This window comes from Strix uralensis, chromosome 22 (assembly GCF_047716275.1).
Source record: "Strix uralensis isolate ZFMK-TIS-50842 chromosome 22, bStrUra1, whole genome shotgun sequence".
Taxonomy (NCBI): domain Eukaryota; kingdom Metazoa; phylum Chordata; class Aves; order Strigiformes; family Strigidae; genus Strix; species Strix uralensis.
In genome coordinates, this window is record NC_133993.1 from 11,251,120 (window position 1) to 11,270,063 (window position 18,944).

At 62.6% G+C, this 18,944-nt stretch overlaps 1 protein-coding gene across 5 annotated transcripts in view; it reads right to left on the reverse strand.

Moving 5' to 3' along the window:
* ZNF385C (zinc finger protein 385C) overlaps positions 1–18,377 on the reverse strand; it is a 75,959-nt gene extending 57,582 nt beyond the window's left edge. For 4 of the 5 annotated variants that reach the window (XM_074892066.1, XM_074892064.1, XM_074892062.1 and 1 more), the window contains exon 1: positions 18,260–18,377. In XM_074892066.1, coding sequence (XP_074748167.1) covers positions 18,260–18,296 — 37 coding nt within the window. In that variant the 5' untranslated portion in view covers positions 18,297–18,377. Of the gene's footprint in view, positions 1–16,903; positions 17,041–18,259 lie in introns of those variants that run through there. The other variant, XM_074892063.1, reaches the window with a different exon arrangement.
* Positions 18,378–18,944: the final 567 nt, after the last annotated feature.

The window sequence follows — 18,944 nt, forward strand, 5'->3', positions numbered from 1 at the left end:
CATCACCTTCAGCCTTTCATAAGACAGTGTCAAAACAGCCCCCTTCTGCCCCCCGCCCCCCAGCCCAACATATGCTCTGCTAACGCCAGAGCAAGGCGTGTTTTAGGATCAGTCCATAAACCACCCGTTGTCAGGGCAAGGATTAGTGTGAGCCAGCCCTCCCGGCGCGCTCAGGGCTGCGGGCTGGCTCCCGGCACAGGGACCAGGGTGTGCAGGGGGCTCAGAGCATCCTCAGCCCTCAGGTCTGAGCCCTGCCAACGCCCAGGCTGGCTCTTACCCTCGGATGCTGCCCGGGGCCCCCCTCAGCCCTGCTCCCACACTCTGAAGGGCAGCAGGACATCCTGCAGCGCCCCGGGCATGCAGAGGGCATCACACGGGCACACTGGTGCTGCCGTGTCCTCTCGTTTGCACATCAGAGATCATTAACACCGCAGGGCTGTGTGTCCCCTGAATCAGCAGATCTCAGCCCTGCTCCCGAGCAGCGAGGACAGCGCAGACCGGAGCTGAAGGAGATGCCACGGAGGGGACAACGCTGCATTTCTGCGGCGGCGCAGAGAATGTGGCTGTGTGCCCCGGGAGCCAAAACCTGGGACGCGCCTCTCAGCTCCCACCCCAGGGTCCCACAACCCCTCAGCTTCTAACGCCGCGTTGGTAACAAGTTGATTAATCACCTTTGGCGGGGACCAAACGGGCAGAGGGGCGGTAATGAGAGAGGGAAGGTGGTGCTGGCCGGGCAGGAAGGGTGCACGGGCCGTGGCTTTTTTAGAGTGATAAATGAGGTGGGGCTGGGGCTGGCCAGCGTGCCGTCCGGGGCACGTGCCACAGCTGGGTGCCAGTGGGTGAGGGTGGGCCGGGTGGCCTCCCCACAGCCCCCAGCAGTGACCCACCCGCTCTTGCACCAGAGGGGAAGAAAGCAAAGCAAACGCAGGCAGGGAGCCTGACATCTCGTCCCCGGGGGTTCCGCTGTAAATGTGAGCGCAGCGTAAGGGAGCGGCGGGAGAGGAGAGACTGAGGCGCCGGCGATTCACCATCCTGGTGCCCCCGGCCAAGCAACGCCTGGCACCGGCCTTGCGAGATCACAAAACCCTTCAGGTTTCCTGTGATCGGCACAAAGATTAGGGCAGAGCCACCCACCACAAACCTGGGTGCAGTCCCCCAGCACTGAGCCCTCTCTCCCGCACCGCCAAGACCTCGCGTGGTGCTAAAACACAAGGAGGGTGCGGAGGCCGCAGGGTGCGGGTGGGCAGAGCCCCGGGGCTGAGCTGGCATCACCCCAGGCAGGGAGGAGGTGGCGAGGTGGGATCTGAGGCGTCACGGCAGGAGAGGGATAAACCAGGCGGCTTAGCCGAGCTGTGGGGAGAAAGCGGGGCTGTCACCCCGTCACACCGTTCATCACGGGGCGGCTGCCGGCCGAGCGCGGCCCAGCCCACGGCATCTGGCAGATGAGGGCTCTGGCTGCTCCCCCACCTCCGCGCCGCTCGCCTCTTAAAATAAACCAGAGGAGCAAACCGTGGGGCAAGTCTTGGCCGAGCTGCTCCGAGCTGCCTCTTCCTAGTCGCTACAAACAGGGTGGTTTTTTTTCAAATCCCCCTGAAATCGAATCCAGACACCCCTTGTGAGATGGCAGCGTCCCCTCTGGGCATGGGGCTGGCTCCCCTCAGCCCCGCGGAGCCCGGACCCTTGTGACGACTCGCACAGACCCCTAAACCCCGAGGTGACGCTGCCCATGGCGTGGCTCGGCAGGTGCCGGAGGTCCCCGAAGGCCCCGTCCCTCCTGTGCTGCTCGAGGTAACCCCTGCCCTGCCCCTGGCCCTCACCCCTCTCCTCACTGAACTTGCTGCAACTATTTTCTCTCGGAAAATAAACCCCAGAGACACGCGTTGTGCCGCAGGGAGGGGTCCGAGCCCTGGCAGTGCCTCGTGCCCCTCTTGCCGCTCGCTGAAGCTGCCGCTGCAAGTTCCCGGAGGAGATGATTTACCACATGTGCTGGACTCAGAACGAGATTATCGCGTTAAACGTTAAAGCCCCAATTCAGAGAGCGCCGGCCAGTGCTGCTCCCTCTGCGGAGCCAAATTTCCTTACAGCTGGGCCCGTGCTGGAGCTACGCAAGGCGAGAAAGCAAAGCCCGGAGGCCTCGCCAGGCACACGCCGCTCAAAGCTTTTGTTCCCAAAGCCCCTTTCCCCGGGGCCAGCATCCCGGCCAGCCCCCCCGGGCAGGATGTGACCCCCCGTGCCCACCAGCCCCCGGCTCTGCCCGCCCGGCCCACGCAGGCGCCGTGCCCGAGGCAGCTCTGCCATGGCCACACAGCACGGCCCGAACCCCGGCACCGGGCAAGGGGCTGCCAGCTCCCGGCGAGCACCGGCAGCACGGAGCCCCCAGCATCCCCCCAGCATCGCGGTGGCAGCCGCGTTCCCCTGCTACATGTCCCCTGGGAGGGCAGAGCGGGGGACACCCACCACCACAGCTGTCAGCAACGAGCCGGGGTCCCAGCACGGCGAAGGTGGGCAGGGTCTGCCCTCCCGGCTCCCCCCACTCCCACAGCTGGGTCAGGAACTGGGTGGAAACTGGCTTTTAAGCATGTTTCCAGCATGGATAGCTGCTGGCTAACGCAGGAGACCTCCACTTTAACCTGGAGCTCTTGCAGGCTACTGTATTACAGCCTAAATTAAATATTTCATAGTGCTAAGCAAGTGACATTTGAAATCCAGACATTGCAGGGGTATCAAATACAGATATTTGCAACGAGATCTGTTTAAATCCATGTAGTGCTTTGGATCCATCCATCAAAACAAGCCCAGTGCTTTATTAAAATAAAAGTTATCAAACACCTGACTTCCCAGAGGAGGCTCTGGAGCCCACAAGGTGCAGCTCAGTGGTTCAGGGGGGGAAGTAAATAAGCTGAACCCCGCTGACCCATGAGCCCACTATTAGAGTGTAGCTTTGAAAGCTATTTTCATTAAAAACTTAAGACTGGCAAGAGACTGTGTGTTACTTCTGCCTTCTGAACCTTCCACAACCGTATGTTGCATGTAGTTTAACCACCAAGATTGAAACACCCGTGTCCCCACAGAGACTCTCCCTACATCTCAGGATCACGCTCAGAAGAGCTTAAACTCAAGCCAGAGCTGCACCAAACACCGCCAAAGCCAAAGCCAAAGCCAAAGCCAAAGCCAAAGCAATCCCCTCCCAGGCCAGGACCCCCAGACAAGCCGGGGCAGCAGGACCTACCAGCGCATCACAGGGGTCCAGGCTGGCAGAGGATGCCCGGGGTGCAGAGCAGCGGTGCAGAGCAGAACCCCCACCTGATCCCCAACCCCCCCAGGCTGCATCCCTCCCCTTCTTACACCCCTCCCAAACTCAGCCCAGCTGGGCCGGCCCTGGCCCAGGATAACCCACCACCCCCAGCTGCTGGCGGAGCTTCACTGCAGCAGAGAGAAGGAAAAACCCCGGCTCCTGGCCAGAAATGGAACCTGTTTTCAAACAGATCTCTCAAATGTGTGTTACAGGAATTGCCATGAGGTTGTTTGCTCTGACAAATGCCTGATTTACTTCCCCAGTTAAGTAATACGGTCGCTGCATAAAAACACACCCTAAAAATGAAGGTTTGTCAAAATACAGCAAAACTACTTTCATTAACTTCCCTAAAAAAGTGCTTGGAAAGATCCAGGCTGGAGAGGGGTTTTCTGCATCAGGCACAGCAGATGTGGCACAGAGTCCCGGCAGCAGGATCGGGTTGATGGTGAACGTGTGTTCAAGGCCAAATTTGGGAAAGATCCGCTCAGCAGCGACAGTTCAGTCCCACCAGCTCCAGTGGGAGCGAAAGGCTCCCCGAGGGCTTTGTCAGGGGCCTGCCCAGGGCCTGCCCCGCCCGCTGTGGAGGGAAGGAGCCGGGAGAGAAACCCCCACCCCGCCGGTAACGCGGCCGAGGGGCCGCCCCCCCGCCCCGCCCTGGCACGATCTGCCCCAGATCCGCAGCTCTTGTCATGGCGCTGAAGTTCCCAAACCTCCCGACTGCCGGGAAGAGCTTGATAATGCGTCTCCAGCTGAAAGGCAGATGACAAGTAAAAAGAACCTGGAATTTATTGTTTTCTTAGAATTTAGAGTGGGAGGAAGGAAAATGGGACGACCCATGATTTTTTAATGCCTGCAGTTGGCAGTTCCATATTTAATGTGACAGCATCCCTTTAAGAGAAATATGTTCATACACAGGAAAGAAAATAAATTGGCAAAGCAATTTGCTTTCAAGCCAGCCTGACAATTCCCCACACAAACACTCTACTGCAGCCTTAGCTGAGCTGCAGTGGCCGGCGCTCCGTGCTGGGCAGTGTATAATCTAAGAGTTTAAGGATGCTTCACTGGCTGACAAGCCCATCTGCTAATACTGGAAGCGGTAATTTATCCCAGAGATGGTACAGAGAAAGAGTGGAAGAAATAATTCATTGTGTGTGAGACGACGAGGAGACGCGTTGTCATGTTCTCACGCTGACAACCCCACAATACAAACAGAGCTGCTTGTTACAGAGCCTGAACCCGGCACGATCAAAAGGGTTTCTTCATTCGGGGTAGGAAGGGAATGAAAAAAAGAAAGGAAGAAAGGAAAAGGAGAGCTAAATCAAAGCCTGTGCTTACCACTTCTTATGAAAGAAACTTGTGAGCAATGCTTTCTGAAGGCAATTAGCAGCCAGAAGCTGAGGCACGCGCCGAGCGGGCAGGACCCCGCGGGATGCGGCCGCCGTCCTCGTCCTTGGGGCTGTGGGAGCATCAGCCCCCGCACGGGCCCTCGGCCCTGGCACGGGCAGCGCGGAGGGGACCGGCCGAGCCGGCGGGAAGGACGGGTCTGAGGAAGGCAAAGCGCGACGGCACCGGGGCCGCGGGGAGGAGAGGAGCCAGAAACCAGGGTCTGAAACCCCCCCATGGGGCTGCATCACCCCGGTCTGCGGCCTGGGCTAGAGAGGGACCACGCAGCCAGCGCTTGCCACGGCAATCCCTCCACCTGCAGATTATTTTTGCAACCTTTTATTTGCTTATAGAAATTTTGTGGTGTTTACCACAACCCCTCCCAGTGCTCCTTTCAGCCAGCCGAGGCTGGGGACCAGTTTGAGACAGCTCAGGTAGCCCCGGCCCCACGGCAAAGGCGCCGGCGAGCAGCCAGCCCCCCCCCGGGATTCGCCTCAGCCAGGTGATGGGGGTGTCTGTGCGGATCTGGCAGAATTATTAAACCCTCCAGACCATGACAAAATCTCACAGGTGTTGGAAGGGCTCTGCCTTGGCGGGGGCTGGGGAGAAACGCGGGGACCTTCCCGGGCTGCCGGGAGAGACGGGCACAGGCGGGTACGTGGGAGCACTCAGGACCCTCCAGCCCCTGAAGCCCCGAGCCTGATCGCGGTGGTCCCACGGCCTGGGGCCGGCACAGCGGCCCGAGCCCCCCAAGGACCAGGAGGTGCCACTGAGGGGTCCCCCAGGAGCGATGGGGGTGCAAGAGTCCCATCACGAGCGGGAGCTGCGCTGCGGGAGCGCTGGCTTTCAGCCCCAGCTCACATCTCGAAACGCCGACTTGTCCGTGAGCCGCCGGGAAGCCATCACTGACAGGCAGGGAAATTAAATGGGACAGATGATAATTAATTGTCCATGTCTTTCAGTGTCTCCTGGATATGGACTAATGAAGTTATACATTACTCGCTGGCTAGAGGACAGAAGGAAGAGGAAAAGATTTTTAGAGCTCGGGTTTAATCAGTTCAGTGATAAGCGTGGCCTGAATTAGTCACCTGCTCTCCGCACGCTGTTTCCGTTCCCTCGGTTATCTCCACGCTCAGCAGCCCACGGCTCCCGCGAGCCGGCCGGACTCGCTCCCCCGCTTTTGCAGCACCAGGATAAAGTTGCAGGAACCAGTCGCTGCCGTGTGAGCATCCTTTGCTGCAGCAGAGGTTGCTGGTGTCAGGAGAGCAGCACGTGTGTCCAATTAAACTGAGAAACCTTTGCTCCGAGAAGGCCAGAAGGCAGCAAGTGTTGGCTGGCAGCGCAGGTGGCAGCTCTAATATTTATTTGGGCAGCACCATTAACGTTATTTAATGAGCTCTAGTGGGTCAGCTTTCCTGTTGGAAAGGAATTCGTAAATGGACTCATGAAAAGTTACTTGTCTCCCTGCCATGGAAAACACGTGGACAGGGGCTGCGAGCAGCCGGCCTGGGTGTGCAGAGCCATGCAGGGTACGTGCCGCAGGCTCGCTGCGGGGGGGGCGGGGGGGGGCTTCGGGCTGGTTTGTGTCAGCACAACGCCCAGGGCCCTCCTCGGGCTCGGCCGGTGCAGGGGAGGGACGGCGATGGCACTGGGACTCACCCCCCATGCTCAGGAAGATTTTGCCCGTTTCCTTTCCTGCTCCAGCCCCGGGTGCTCTGGAGCTGCAGCACCAAAGGGGACAAGGAGCCTGTTGTCACCCCATGGGGGCCGTTACGGGGTCCCCGCAGGGTGCTGGGGTGCCCGCAGGAGCCTCGCTCAGCCCCGTGCAAGCCAAGGCCATGGGTGCCCACCTCCCTCCCATGCATCAGCACGCCACAGGAGAGATCTCCCTCCTCCCTCCTCTGCCGCTCACCTGCCTCCCACACCCCAGCACGCGTGACGCCACGATTGCTGCTGCGCTGTCACCGGATGGTGCCCGACGCGGGGGGGTGGCAGGGCTGGGCACGGAGGGGGCAGCTCCCACCGAGCCCCACGCCCGGCCGATGGGAGTGGGGAGCTGCCGTTCCTGCTGCCAGGCGCAGGACGCAGCCTGTGCTCAGCACCGCCCGCCAGAGAATTCCAGGTGACGGGAAACACAGTGGCGAGGTGGCCCGGGCAGGGGTGCTGGCAAGTTCAGCTCCCGACGAGGCAGCCCGTCCGTGCCAAGGGCCCCAGCATGTCCCTGAGCGGGCACGGTGCCACCCGCACAGACAGGATCGGGGGAGGCAGCCAAGGCACGGTCCTGCCTCTGGGGCCGGCGTCCTGACAGGAACCCCAGTAGCCGGCCAGCCCGCCGCCGCAGCTCACGGCTCCCCGGGGCGAGCGTTGCTCCTGGGCAGGTGGGAGACCCCCGACCAGGGACGTGCCGGAGGGCGGGAGAGGGGCTCCTCGTTCCGGCCCCAGCACATGTGCCCCCACACTGGCCGCAGCCCGGCGCCTCGCCCCGACGCTTCTCTCGGGGGAGGGCGGCTGGAGCATCGCCAAGCGGCCGGGACGCAGCGTGTCGGCCCCACGGCGGGCAGCAAATCCTGCAACTGCCCCACCGAGCCCAGCACCACCCTGGCACCGACCGCGGCCACCCAGGGCCCTGGGGGACGCGAGCGGAGGACAGCGGCGAAAGGCTCATCTCTGCTGGCAGCTGGCGAGAGGTGGAGGCGTTGCTGTTATGAAAACATGTGAGGGCTGTGTCTGAAAACATTGCAAGGAGCCAGCTACATAAATAGGCCCTTTATGGCTCTTTCCTGCTCTGAGACAGGCCCTTTCACGCGCGCCTGGCTCCGGCACGGCGGGGTTACTCTGCTAAAAGAGCTCTTCGTGCTGGGCGTGGTGGGGACGGGGAGGCACCCGCAGCCGGGAGCCCAAGAGCTGCAGCGCAGCAGAACTGCCCAGCCCAGCCCCCCCACACCAGCACCCGCCCGGGACAGGGGCAAAGCTGGTCTGGGGCACGTTGGAGCCCCCCCAGCCATGGGGACGGCATCAGGGCCACCACGTGGTGCCCGGCCAGGAGCCGCCTTTGCCACCATGCGGCATCACCCGCAGCCAGGCCGGGCTCTGGGACAGGCCCCCCCTGCACCAGCCGGTCCCCTCTAGCCCAAGCGGCACAGCACCAGCGGATGAAGGGCCCACCCGTAGCCCAATCCCACACCGTTCTGCACCAAACCTGGAGAGGCCCCTGCTCCATGCACACAGACTCAGGGCTACCCCACTCCTTTCTCCCCAGCAGCAATCACCCCCCCGCGAGACTGAGCCTCTTCCAGGGCCGGAGCAGCTGATGCTGAGCTCCCCGCGGGCTCCATGTGCCGGCACCGTGCTCCGCTGCCTCCTGCTCCCCGGCCCCGCAGGCTCCCGGGAAATGGGGCTGTGCAAGGAGCTATTTCTGTCTGGAGGCTCCAGCAACGTGACACCCCCCAGCCCCCGCAGCAGCGCGGGGTGGCAGCCCTGCCAGCATCCGTTTGCAGCTGCAAATGTGTTGACACCTGAGCAATAATCTCTCTTTCCTCATCTGAGATGCTTTGGGGCAAATGGCAGAGCAAAGCGCTGCAGTTCCCCGGAAGGTGTCAGCTGGCACCCAGGTAGGGGGCAAACAGGAGGGGAGCGGGGCTTGCCCAGGCCGGAGGAGTCACTGTGTTATGGGGGGAGCCCGCGGCCCGTGCGCCTTCGCGAGCAGCTCTGCAGCCCTGACTCCGTCCTTCCTCAGGGTTTCCAGGTCACACACGAGAGAGCAGCGTGGCAGGTCCCGGCTCTCCAGCGGGAGTTTCTGCTTGAAGGACAAGAGCGCCTGGCTCAGGTGATGGGGGCAGGAGGCAGCTTTGCCCTCCTGAGTCCCGGGACCTCGGAGGTGCCTCCACCGCGGTCACCCAACCAGGGTTCCAAGGCCCAGCACCCCTCCCGAGCAGGGGGTGTTCCCATCGCACCAGCACCCCGTGGGAAAGCGGCTCGTGGCCCCAGGCGGGAGCTGAGGTGCCCGGGGAGGGGCTGGGCGGGCAGGACCAGGACAGGGTGACCTGTGCTGTCACAGGACAGGGGCAGCGGGAGCAAACCTCGGGCTGCAGCATGCGGGCACTACTAATCAGTGGCTTCATTAGGGAGTCGTCATTAATTGAGCATCTCTGGTGGCTGTAGAAACTGATGATCCATCTGGTGCCAGAAGCCACCCATGCAGCAGCAGCAGCTCTTTATTTCCTTCGGCCACATCTATTCAACACAATTCCAGTGCAGTTTATGCCCCCCCAGCAGCCAACGTCCCCCCAGCGTGGGAAAGCTGGTGACTAAAGCAGCGGGTGAATGATTAGTGACTCAGCAGATAATTTTGCTCATCTTGTGGCTTTTTTTAGCACGGGGAGGACAGAGCTCGCACAGCAAACCCCGACCTGGCACCGCCACCACTCCCACCCCCCGGCCCTGGTGCCCCAGTGCCGCGCTGCCCACCGGGGGCTGGGGAGCGTTTGCAGGCGAGAGTCCGCTCGACGCGGTTCTCCTCTGGAAAAGAGAAGAAATCAGACAAGGCTGTCAAGGGCTTTGGCTTTTTCTTAACTCTCCCTTTTATTTTTTCCTTTATGACCCAGGAAAAGGGAAGGGGAGCGCTACAGCCCTGGTTAGCCGGGCGGCGCGGGCAGCCCTGGCAGCGCTCACTGCGCCGTTCGCGCCGCACTGGAGCTGACCCGGCAGCAGCTTTTGTCAAGAGCAAAGCACTCAGCTCTTGTCTTAGCGGTGACCGATGTCTGAAACACCAGGTGCTGGCTTGAATTAACAAGCTCTTTGAGTTGGAATTCTGCTGCAAAACAAGCCCACGCCAGGGCGAACGCTGCCGGGGAAAACCTCTGCCCGTGGCATCTGCAGCAGCAGCGCGGGGGCACCGGACCTGCCCTGACTGCGCGGGCGGCCCAAGGAGCGCGCGAACGGCCGCGTCCCGGCAGGCTGCGGACGGTGACGGGGACATGTCACGAGTTTCTTCTCATCTCTACAGCCAGGGCAGCCGCAGCGCGGCAGAACAGCTCAAGTGCTGGAGCCCAACGCAGCTCTGTGCCTGGCGGTGCTGAGCCGGCTGCCGGCGTTTCCAGGCCTCCAGGTGATCAGTGCCGGAGCAGAGGCTGAGGTCCGTGTCCTTGGTGCTGCCACCGCACCTGCACCGATCCCCCTCCATCCCGGCTCAGCCACCCCCAGGGCCCCAGTGCCACTGCCCTGGCACAGGGCCATTGGCAGGTGGACCCTGCATCAGTGTGACCAGTGCGACCAGTGCAACCAGTGCCAGCTGCTCCCATCTCCCCTGAGGAGCTGCTGGTGTTGGTGGCAGATGGTTGCCCGGTGTCACCAAACGCTCTCATGGTCCCAGAGCAGCACCCTGGGGTGTCAGCCCCAGCCATGGCGGGGTGGGGGACAGGAATTGCTGCTGCCCTAAAAGCGGCTTCGTTCTCACTTTCTCTGTAATGATTTCCCAGCTGCTTCCCCATTTTAGCTGATAATGGGACTTCACTATCTGTCTGGGTTTGAGAGTTGCTTGCCTTGTTCAAGCTGAAGAAAATCAATTCCCCTCTCACTCAAGTCTTTCCAAGACAGATGAACTGAAGATCGCTCCTGCCTGAGCAAAATATTTATTCAGTCTGAGAACAGATTTACTTTTGAACCTTCTATAAATACAGCTGAGGGCCCCGATTTAATCCCTTACCAGAAGACCAAATTTTATTTGTTTTATGTTTTAAAAAATCCTCCCTTTTCCGACGCCCTGTCAGCAGGTGAAGAAAGGCAGGAATTTTGGCAGCCGCCTCGGCACTGGGCAGAGCCCAGCACCCCGCCTGCCTCGGCACCGCCGCTGCCCGGCCCCACACACGACCCTCTGCACCCCCGGGACTGGCAACCACCGTCCCGCGGCCACGTCCCCCTCGGCCCCACGAGCCCCCCAGGACCGGCCGCCCTTCGCCCCATCCGCAGCCAGAACGGGCCTCACGGGCCGCGTGCTCATTAGTATTCCAACGGGCCGGCTGTTTATTAGCGATGCAGCCGGCGCTTCGCCACGAGCCGGCGCCTCTCCCCATCGCCGCCCCCACGGAGGGGACACACCAAGCAGGGACCCCGCTCAGGACCGCGGCTTCACACCGGCCCTCAGCCCCCAGGGCTCGGCGCAGGCAGCTGCCTCCGTCCTCCCCTGCCTGCTGTTCTCTCTCACGTCCCAGCCAGCGTTAGCTCCGGCCGCGGTGCAGCGGGGTCGGGCTCCCCGCAACTGGCAGGAGAAGAAGCAGCTCCTTCGACAGCTGGGGGTGGGTGGACAGGGGGGAAATGCCCCCCCGGGGCACTTGGGGGGATCTGCTGCCTGCATCTGACCAGCGCGTGCCACCGCCTGCCTCGCCGAGGAGGGATCTGCCCAAGCCCTTAGGAGGGGAAATGCTCCCAAGGACCAACTGAAAAGCTTTCCCGCCATTAAGCAGAGGCCAAACCCGCCTGGAGCCGGATCTCCTGCTGCCAGAGCCCATCCCTGGGCTGCGCTCGCAGCGCCCAGAGGTGCAGGTGGCTGCCAGGGTTCGGTAAATCCCTTTGACCCACCGGCTGCCCAGCTGGCACTCATCCTGCCCCGCGACGCCCCGTGCCCTCCCGTGCTAACGGAGCCACTTCCCCGCCACATCTGGCCGAGGAGGTGAAATACTGGCACAGATTAAAACGCCGGGGTGCCCGTCCCAGGTGCCTCCCCGAGCTCCAGAGCAGCTCCCGGCCGGGAGCGCAGCCGCGGGATGAACAGCCCCAGCCCCAGCCTGGCCCGGGGGATCGCTGCGCTCCCCTCCGACAGCCCGCCTGCCACGTCCCCGCCCCGGGGAAGGCTCCTCTGAAGGCACAGCATGTCCTACACTACGACTGGCTCGCTAATTTGACACACTTATTAAATTGCTATTATGCCTGTTGGCTAATTACCTCCTCTGGAAACCAGAGAGGACAGAAATTTGACATTGAGCTGTGAAAATCTGCAACGCTATGGATGCCGGCTGGGTCTGGGGTGCTCAGTGGGGCTGGAGGGCGAGCAGGGGCCTGGAAACGCGGCGGCTGCTGCTGTGTTCCTCCCTGTCCCACCAGCCGCGGCCCCACGGGGGAGTGGGGGGCCCCGGAGCCCCATGAACCCCCCACACCATGTCCCTGGGGCATCAGAGCTGCCCATCCCGCACCCCGCGCCTGCCGGAGCACAGATTAATCTGGGTGCCCTTTAATCCGCTAAAGCCCTTTCGTAACAGCGCTCAAAAATAAGCCTGGAGAGTTCCTAATACTTCTTGAAAATTTGGAGTTGGGATATTTATAGGCTCTGCCCTTGCGTGCGATGAAGCTCACCCAGCGATGGGCGGGAGGGCTCCGCTGCTGGGGGGGACCCGCTGCCGGGCCCCCAGGGTCTCGCCCCCCAGCCCTGCCGGGAGCCCGCTCGGTGCCGCTCCCCCGTCTCCCGCCGGCTCGGTAACAAGCTTCCCTTGTTTGGGATTTTTTTTTTTTCCTAAAAACATTTCAGGGCTCCTCAGAAGAAACTCCAGCCCCGGCGCACAGACGGGCTCTGTGCTGAGACGCCTTCAGCACTTCAAACGAATGCAAAGCAGCGGCGCTCGGACCAAGACAAACAGCAGCCGCGGCAGCACGTGTTCCCCGGGAGCGCGAGGGCAGGCGCAGGGGAGCAGAGACAAACGGGAACGGCAAAAGTGACACTTCAAAACCAAAACCCCCAAAATGGAGGAGCCCAGCCCCACCTGGGCTGCGGTTGTTGATCTTCCCAATAAACAGCCAAACCCCCCCGAGGGCCAGGGGTGCGCGGGGTGGGAGCACAGCGACAGGCTGGAGGGTCCCGGCTGCTCCGCTTCGCTCTCCAGGAACGTGACACCAGGTTCCCCCCAGCAGGACCGTCCCGGCCCCCATCAGCGTCTCCTCTGCCAGGCTCGGCACAGGGACAAAGAGCCAGGAAGGTCCTGGAGAACAGATTCCCTTCCAGAGGTGAGTGAGATCCCGCTGCGGGTGGAGGGGTGAAACCTGCCTCGGCGCTGAGCAGCGCTTGGGCTGGGGGCCCTGCCCGAGTCCTTGACCCCGGCCGGGCGTCCTCCGGGCCAGCCCTGAGGCCTCTGTCTGTCCCAGAGCACAGTTCTTGGTTTTGAAAATATTCATTCTCAGCCACCAATCCTCTTTTTTATATCGTTGTGACTCGCAGATTAAAAGCGGAGAGCGCAGGGGACGGTGCTGGTGCTGGATGAGGTGGTGCTGGATGCTGGTGGCCGTCAGCCCCTCTGGCACAGCTCGGCTGGGGCAGCAACACCGCGGCACCTGCAAGGCCCCACTCACCGGTGCCACACTCTCCTGCTCCAACAGATAAAGGAAAAATATAACCCCAAAAAGCTCTTGGCCCTTTGCCACGCAGTTTTACAGAGACGTGACCTGCTGCTCCCCGCTGCAGCGGGCTGCGGCACTTTTCCCAGTTCAAAGGCAGCAGAGGTCTCAAAGAACGGGGAGGTGAAAGGAAGGTGAGAAGCAGCCTCTGATCTTACACTGGCAGAACCCACCCCACGTTCAACAGCTCCTTCACCCCCCGCCAGTGCGGAGCGAGAGCCAGCGACCAGATGTCAGAGCCAGAAATACCCAAACTGGGAATAAAGCGCCGGGCTCAGCACTGCCAGGCGGGCGGCCGGGGGCATCTCCCCTGCGCTGCGTCACCCCCGGTCCCCCCGAGACGCCCCAGCTCATCCCCTGCACGGCAGGTCCGAGGTGGGTCCTGCTCGCGGGCGGAGGAGTCGCCAATAAACCCCACAGCTCCCCCCCCTCATCCTTCCTGGTCCCCGGGGCTCCTCGACCCGCTGATAGCAGGTGACTCCCACGTCCTCAGAGATGCACCGCGCTGGGCTGGGAGCGGGGCTGGGGGGCCAGCGGGGCGTGCGTGCCACCCAGGCTACCACAGGACCACCGGGTCCGCCTGGTCTGGGAGGGGAGGAAAACCCACAGGTGCAGGGGATCCGTTCAGACGGAGCAGAGTCCTGGAGCAAGACGGGGCTTGGGCCGGCAGCGGGAGCCGTGAAGGACATTGGCAAAAGACCCTCCGCTGCCCGCGGCCGCGCCGAGTGGAGCCCTGCAGCCCCCATCCTGCCGGTGCCTCCCCTCTGCGGAGGAAAAGCATCTCTGAGCTGAGCCTGGAGCCTGGGGAGCGTGATGTGACAGCCTGGCCTCGGAGCCAAACCGAGCATCCCCCAGACTGGTTCCATCCCCCAGGATCGGGCCCGTTGGCCGAAGGAGCCTTGCGGCCTCCCCGGCTCCCAGCAACCCGCGGCGGCAGTTTCGCGCAGCCGGAGCCGCTCCCGTCTTCGGGCAGATACGGGCACGGATTAGGACTTAACCTCAAAATGTTTCCCTTGCAATTTCCAAGTGATCTTTCTTATCAACTAATTAAAAATTTTCCATAATTAGGTCAGGGAAAATCACGACTCAGGAACGTTCCCATTTCAAGGCAGCACAGATCTGTTCTGTGCTGAGGGCTCGGAGCCCCCACCGGAGCCCGGCTGCCCCCCCCCATCAGCACGGGGGCTCAGCCCAGAGTCGCCCCGTCCGGGCCCTGCAGCCCCGAGAGCTTCAGACCGCCGGCCCCTCTCCCTGGCACTCCGCCGGGGATTCATTCTGGGGAAAAGCCTGTTTACATTGCAGGGGGAAAAAAGTAGTGTTTTTTTAAAAAAAAACCAACCAACCATAAAGGGCCCTGTGACAGCGGGGGGACCCTTCCCTGCCTTCCGACCCTGCGAAGCCAGGGGTGCTCGGGGCAGGCGGGCACCCGGCAGTTTGGCCACGGGAGAACATTGAAATGCTGCCAAAAGTCAAAAACCAGCATCTGTGGGGTTTTCCCCACGGGTGAGTGTCCCACGAGGAACCGGGACCCTCCCTGGGTGTGTCCGGTGCCGGCAGCTCGCCCGCAGAGCGAGGTTCCCTTTTACAACCTGCAAGTAAATTGTTGTGGTTCTAATAAAAAATGAGCACTTGTTACCATGCAGCCGCAGACTGGATTTCCTTGAGAGCACAGATATAATTCTTGACGGGGGCTTCCTGACACATAAATTATGACACTATTTTGGAGGCAATCTCAGAACATCAGACTAAGAAACAGCCTTTGTACATCACAATATTGTTTCTAAATTGACAAATAGACCCTCATGGGCTTCATTACTCTGCTCCGGGCGCACATGTTTGCATTTTTATTTTCCCTAGGAATGATTAAAGGGCTGCGGAACCGTGGGCTCTGGGTTTGGAAAATTCAAACACCAGCCCCGATCGAGCTGAGAAACAAGAAAAGTAGCTTGGAGGGACGCGGAGCTCCGAGAGGGGCTCTCTGTTCCGATGGCGCTTTGGGGAGCGCCCCGTGCTCCCAGGACGGGTTTGCTTCCAGTCCTGGAAACCCAGCGGTGTGAAGCAGCTCGATGAACACGTTCAGCACTCGATCGAGCGTATCTGTGCAAAGGTCCTTGTTTATTCGATAGCAGACTTATACTGTGCACTTGTAGAAATACGTAGATCCCCCCAAAAATGCCAGATAAAAGCCAAAGCAAGGGGAAGATCTCCAGAAATAGCATCGCTCCAGGCTCCGCTCTGGGACACCGGCCTCCGCGTGGGGACAGGCAGCAGGAGGGTGCAGCGGGACGGGCTGGGGCAGCTCTGCCCTGGCCAGCCCCAGCCCCGGCCCCGGCAGCACATTGCTGGGACCCTCGTCCCGGGTGTACCCAGACACAAGCCGGCGGGGAGCGCCGCGGGCGGGAGGGGAGACCCCGCAGCCCGGGGTGCGATGGCGCTGCACAGCCGGTTCAGTTTTGCGCCCCAGGTTCTGCAGTGTTCATGCTCCTTCCTGCCAGCAAAAATAGACTCAGCACCTCCGAGCCGGGTGTCTCCCCTCTGTGCAGAAGGAGACGGGAGAAGCCAGGCAGGAGGGGGGGGATGGCGAGGCAGCCCCGAGCGCACAGGATGGCATCTCCTCACACGGGTTCGCCATCGGGCTTTGCCGAGTGGCCGAGCCACCAACCCTCACCCGTGGTGGCCAGGACACGTGTCCCTGCAGGGTTCAGTGACAGGGATGAGGCCCCCAGGCCAGCAAGACATCAGCCACCAGTCTCGGGACTATTAAACCAGCCTCTGGAACGATTCATACCAGGGGCTGGTGGTTTTGCCAAAGCCAACGACCACTTGAGCGGCAGCAGCGGGACAGTGGGACAGCGGGACAGCAGGACAGCAGGACAGCGGGACAGCGGGACAGTGGGACAGCAGGACAGCAGGACAGTGGGACAGCGGGACAGCGGGACAGCGGGACAGCAGGGCCAGCCCGCTCCAGAGCCGAGCCGAGCCGAGCACCGGTGCAAGAGCTCGGGGATGCTCGTGCACAAGACGCGCAGTGGGAAGTCACAGCTCGGTGCAATGTCACCACCCCGATAACACGCGGCAGAGCTCTGTACTTTTACATACAAAGAGCCACATCCAGGTTATACAAGTCGATTTTTTAATGCACACAGCAGACTGCAGAAGCCCCACAGCACACGTTATCGCCCGCCCGACTCTGAACTCTACATATGGCAGGAGAGTTTCTCGTCAGCGGTGGCTACCGAGGGACCAGCACGGTCCCTCCCATCCCCACGGAGCCGTTTCAGCCAAGTGACAAACACCACTTGGAGAAGCCGACACTGGGCTGGAGGCTCCATTGGAAAACACCTGCAGCCACTTAAAAAAAAAAAAAAAAAAGCCAATGATGGTGGATTTGACTTGTGTTGGCTGCAGAAACTCCTGGCCAGGCTGGCAGCCGGGGACAGAGCCTCATTTATTCGCAGACCGTCACACAGAGCGGCGCTGCCCATTGAGGCTGTTTTCAGGCACCGTGCCCCACACGCAGACACAGCAGCTCACACAAAACCTCTCCGCTCCCCGCTCAGACACCCCAGATAATCACAGGGATGGAGACGACCTTTGCGCAGCGCTGAGCAGCACCAGGCCAGCTCCGGCCTCACCCTTGCACTGAAAACTGCGGCCACGCTCCTCTCGGGGCAGGGTGCTGCCAGCTCGCACAGGACCTGGGGACACATCCAGCCCTCACAGGATAGGGCAGCTTGAGCAGCGAGGTGGCAACAGAACTGGTGCTGATCCCCTTCGCCCCAGTGAATTAACCCAGAAACCACTTACAGCCTTCCGGAGTGCAGAGCTGGGCCCTAGCCCCCTTACCTTCAGGCAGAATCATCTCCTGTATTTAAGATGCACTTTCGAGCTTTGCTCTGACAACAAAAAGTGGCCCCGTGTGCCAAGGAGAGCTGGGAGTTCCCATTCTGTGCAAGAAGTTGTTTTCCCACACGCACATCCCACGTGCCAGTGCCCACAGCCCCGCCGCCGCGCTGCCGAGGGCAGGCACAGGCACGTCCCGCGCCCTGGGATCCGCGGGGTTTGCTCTGGGGCAGAGCAGAGCTCCAGCCCTACCCCCCCACACGCGGCTCCGGCAATAACCCGCTGCTGGTCCGAGGCAATGGCAAAGCTGAGGAGCAGGCGGGCGACCTTCTGGGTGAGGGTGCTGCTCCTGTTCCTGACTTCACTCCTGTGCGGCTGGGGAGGGGACCCCGCTCTGCCCCGGGCCCAGCCGCCCCGAGACCCCGCGCTCGCTGCCCACCTCGCTCACAGAAAGCGCTTTTGTCAGGCTTCAGCAAAAGTCCTTTTCTTTAAAAGCTGAGAACCCCTTGTGGGGACGGCGGGGAAGCCGCAGCTCCATTTCCCACACAAACCTCTCCGTGCCTCCACCCGCAGCCGAGCCGTGGGGTGTGCTGGGTGTGCTGCGCACCCCGACACCCCCACCAGCACGGGGGGGCCCACGGACATGGCCCTGCTGCCCACCCACAGACACGGACACGGACACGGACATGGCCCTGTCACCCACCCACCGACACAGACACCAACACGGCCACGGCCCCACCACCCACCCCGGCTGCGCGTGGGCACCCTGACAAACCCGCCCGGGCCCAGGCGCTGCCGGCAGAGCCGAGCCCACCGCAGGCCCGGGGGGGTCACACGCCGCACACCCCAATGGCACGGACGCCTTGGCAGAGACGAGCTGGGGGGGCACCACCATCACCACCACCCCCCCCCCCGCACACCCACACGGGTCCCACGGTCCCGCGAGGGGACAAGGGGCTGCAACGGGGGCCTCGGCAAAGTTGCTCTGAGGAAGTTTCCCTCCTGACCTGACACCTCCCGCGGGGAAGGTCAGCGGGACCGGGGGCTCTGCCGCCCCCCCGGTGCCCGGCGCTGCGCAGTCGGGCTTCCCGCTTCCCTGTGCCGCCGGTGGGAGCGCGGAGAGCGGAGCATCCCCCCGGGCGGACAACCCTCCATCCCTTCATCCCTCCAACCCTCCATCCCTCCCTCCCTCCATCCCTCCCTCCATCCCTCCATCCATCCACCCATCCCGGCCCCGCGGTGCCTCCCCACCGCATCCCCCCTCCCCGACAACTTTCCTACGGCCTCAACTCTCCGGGGCCCGCGGACCGGCGGTGCCGGGGGCGCCCGGGCCCCCCCCCCGCCCCCCACCCACCCTACCTGCCCAGCCACCCGGCTCCGCCGCCGTTTGCAGCATCCTCCCGCCGGCTGCTCGCTCCCGGCTGGGCGAGCGCGCTCCCGGAGGAGGAGGAGGAGGAAGAGGAGGAGGAGGAGGAGGAGGAAAGGGGGGGATGAAGGCAGCGCGCGCGCCGCCGCCGTCCGTCCCCCCGTTCCCCCCCCCGCAACCCCCGGCGCCGTGAGCCCGTACGGGGTGGGAGGGGGGAACCGCAGCGGCGCATCCCGGTGCTGCATCCCGCAGCGGGGCCCGCGGGGGCGGCGGGATCCCCGGGGCCCCCTCCCCGGCTTTGCTGCCACAGCCCCCCCTCACCCCCGGGGGCGTGCGGTGGTTCCCCGGGCCCCTTCCAGGGCATTTGGGGTCCGTGGGGTGCGTGGACGGTCATGCGGGAGGGGGGGGGGGTGATGCAGCGGGGAAGGCACCCCAATGTCAGTGCATTAGGTGCCCGGTGCCACCAGCACCCCGGGACATGGCGGGGTCAGGTCCCAGTCCTGCCACGACGAGGGTCCCGTCCCCTACCCCGAGCGGCAGCAGGCAGGGTCAGGCAGGGTCAGGCAGGGTCAGGCAGGGTCAGGCAGACCCAGCTCCCCAGGAGCTCTGGGGGGGGACAAAGGGAGTGGCCACGGTGGCCTCGCTGGTGGCAGAGCCCCGGCCTGGCCCGGAGAGCAG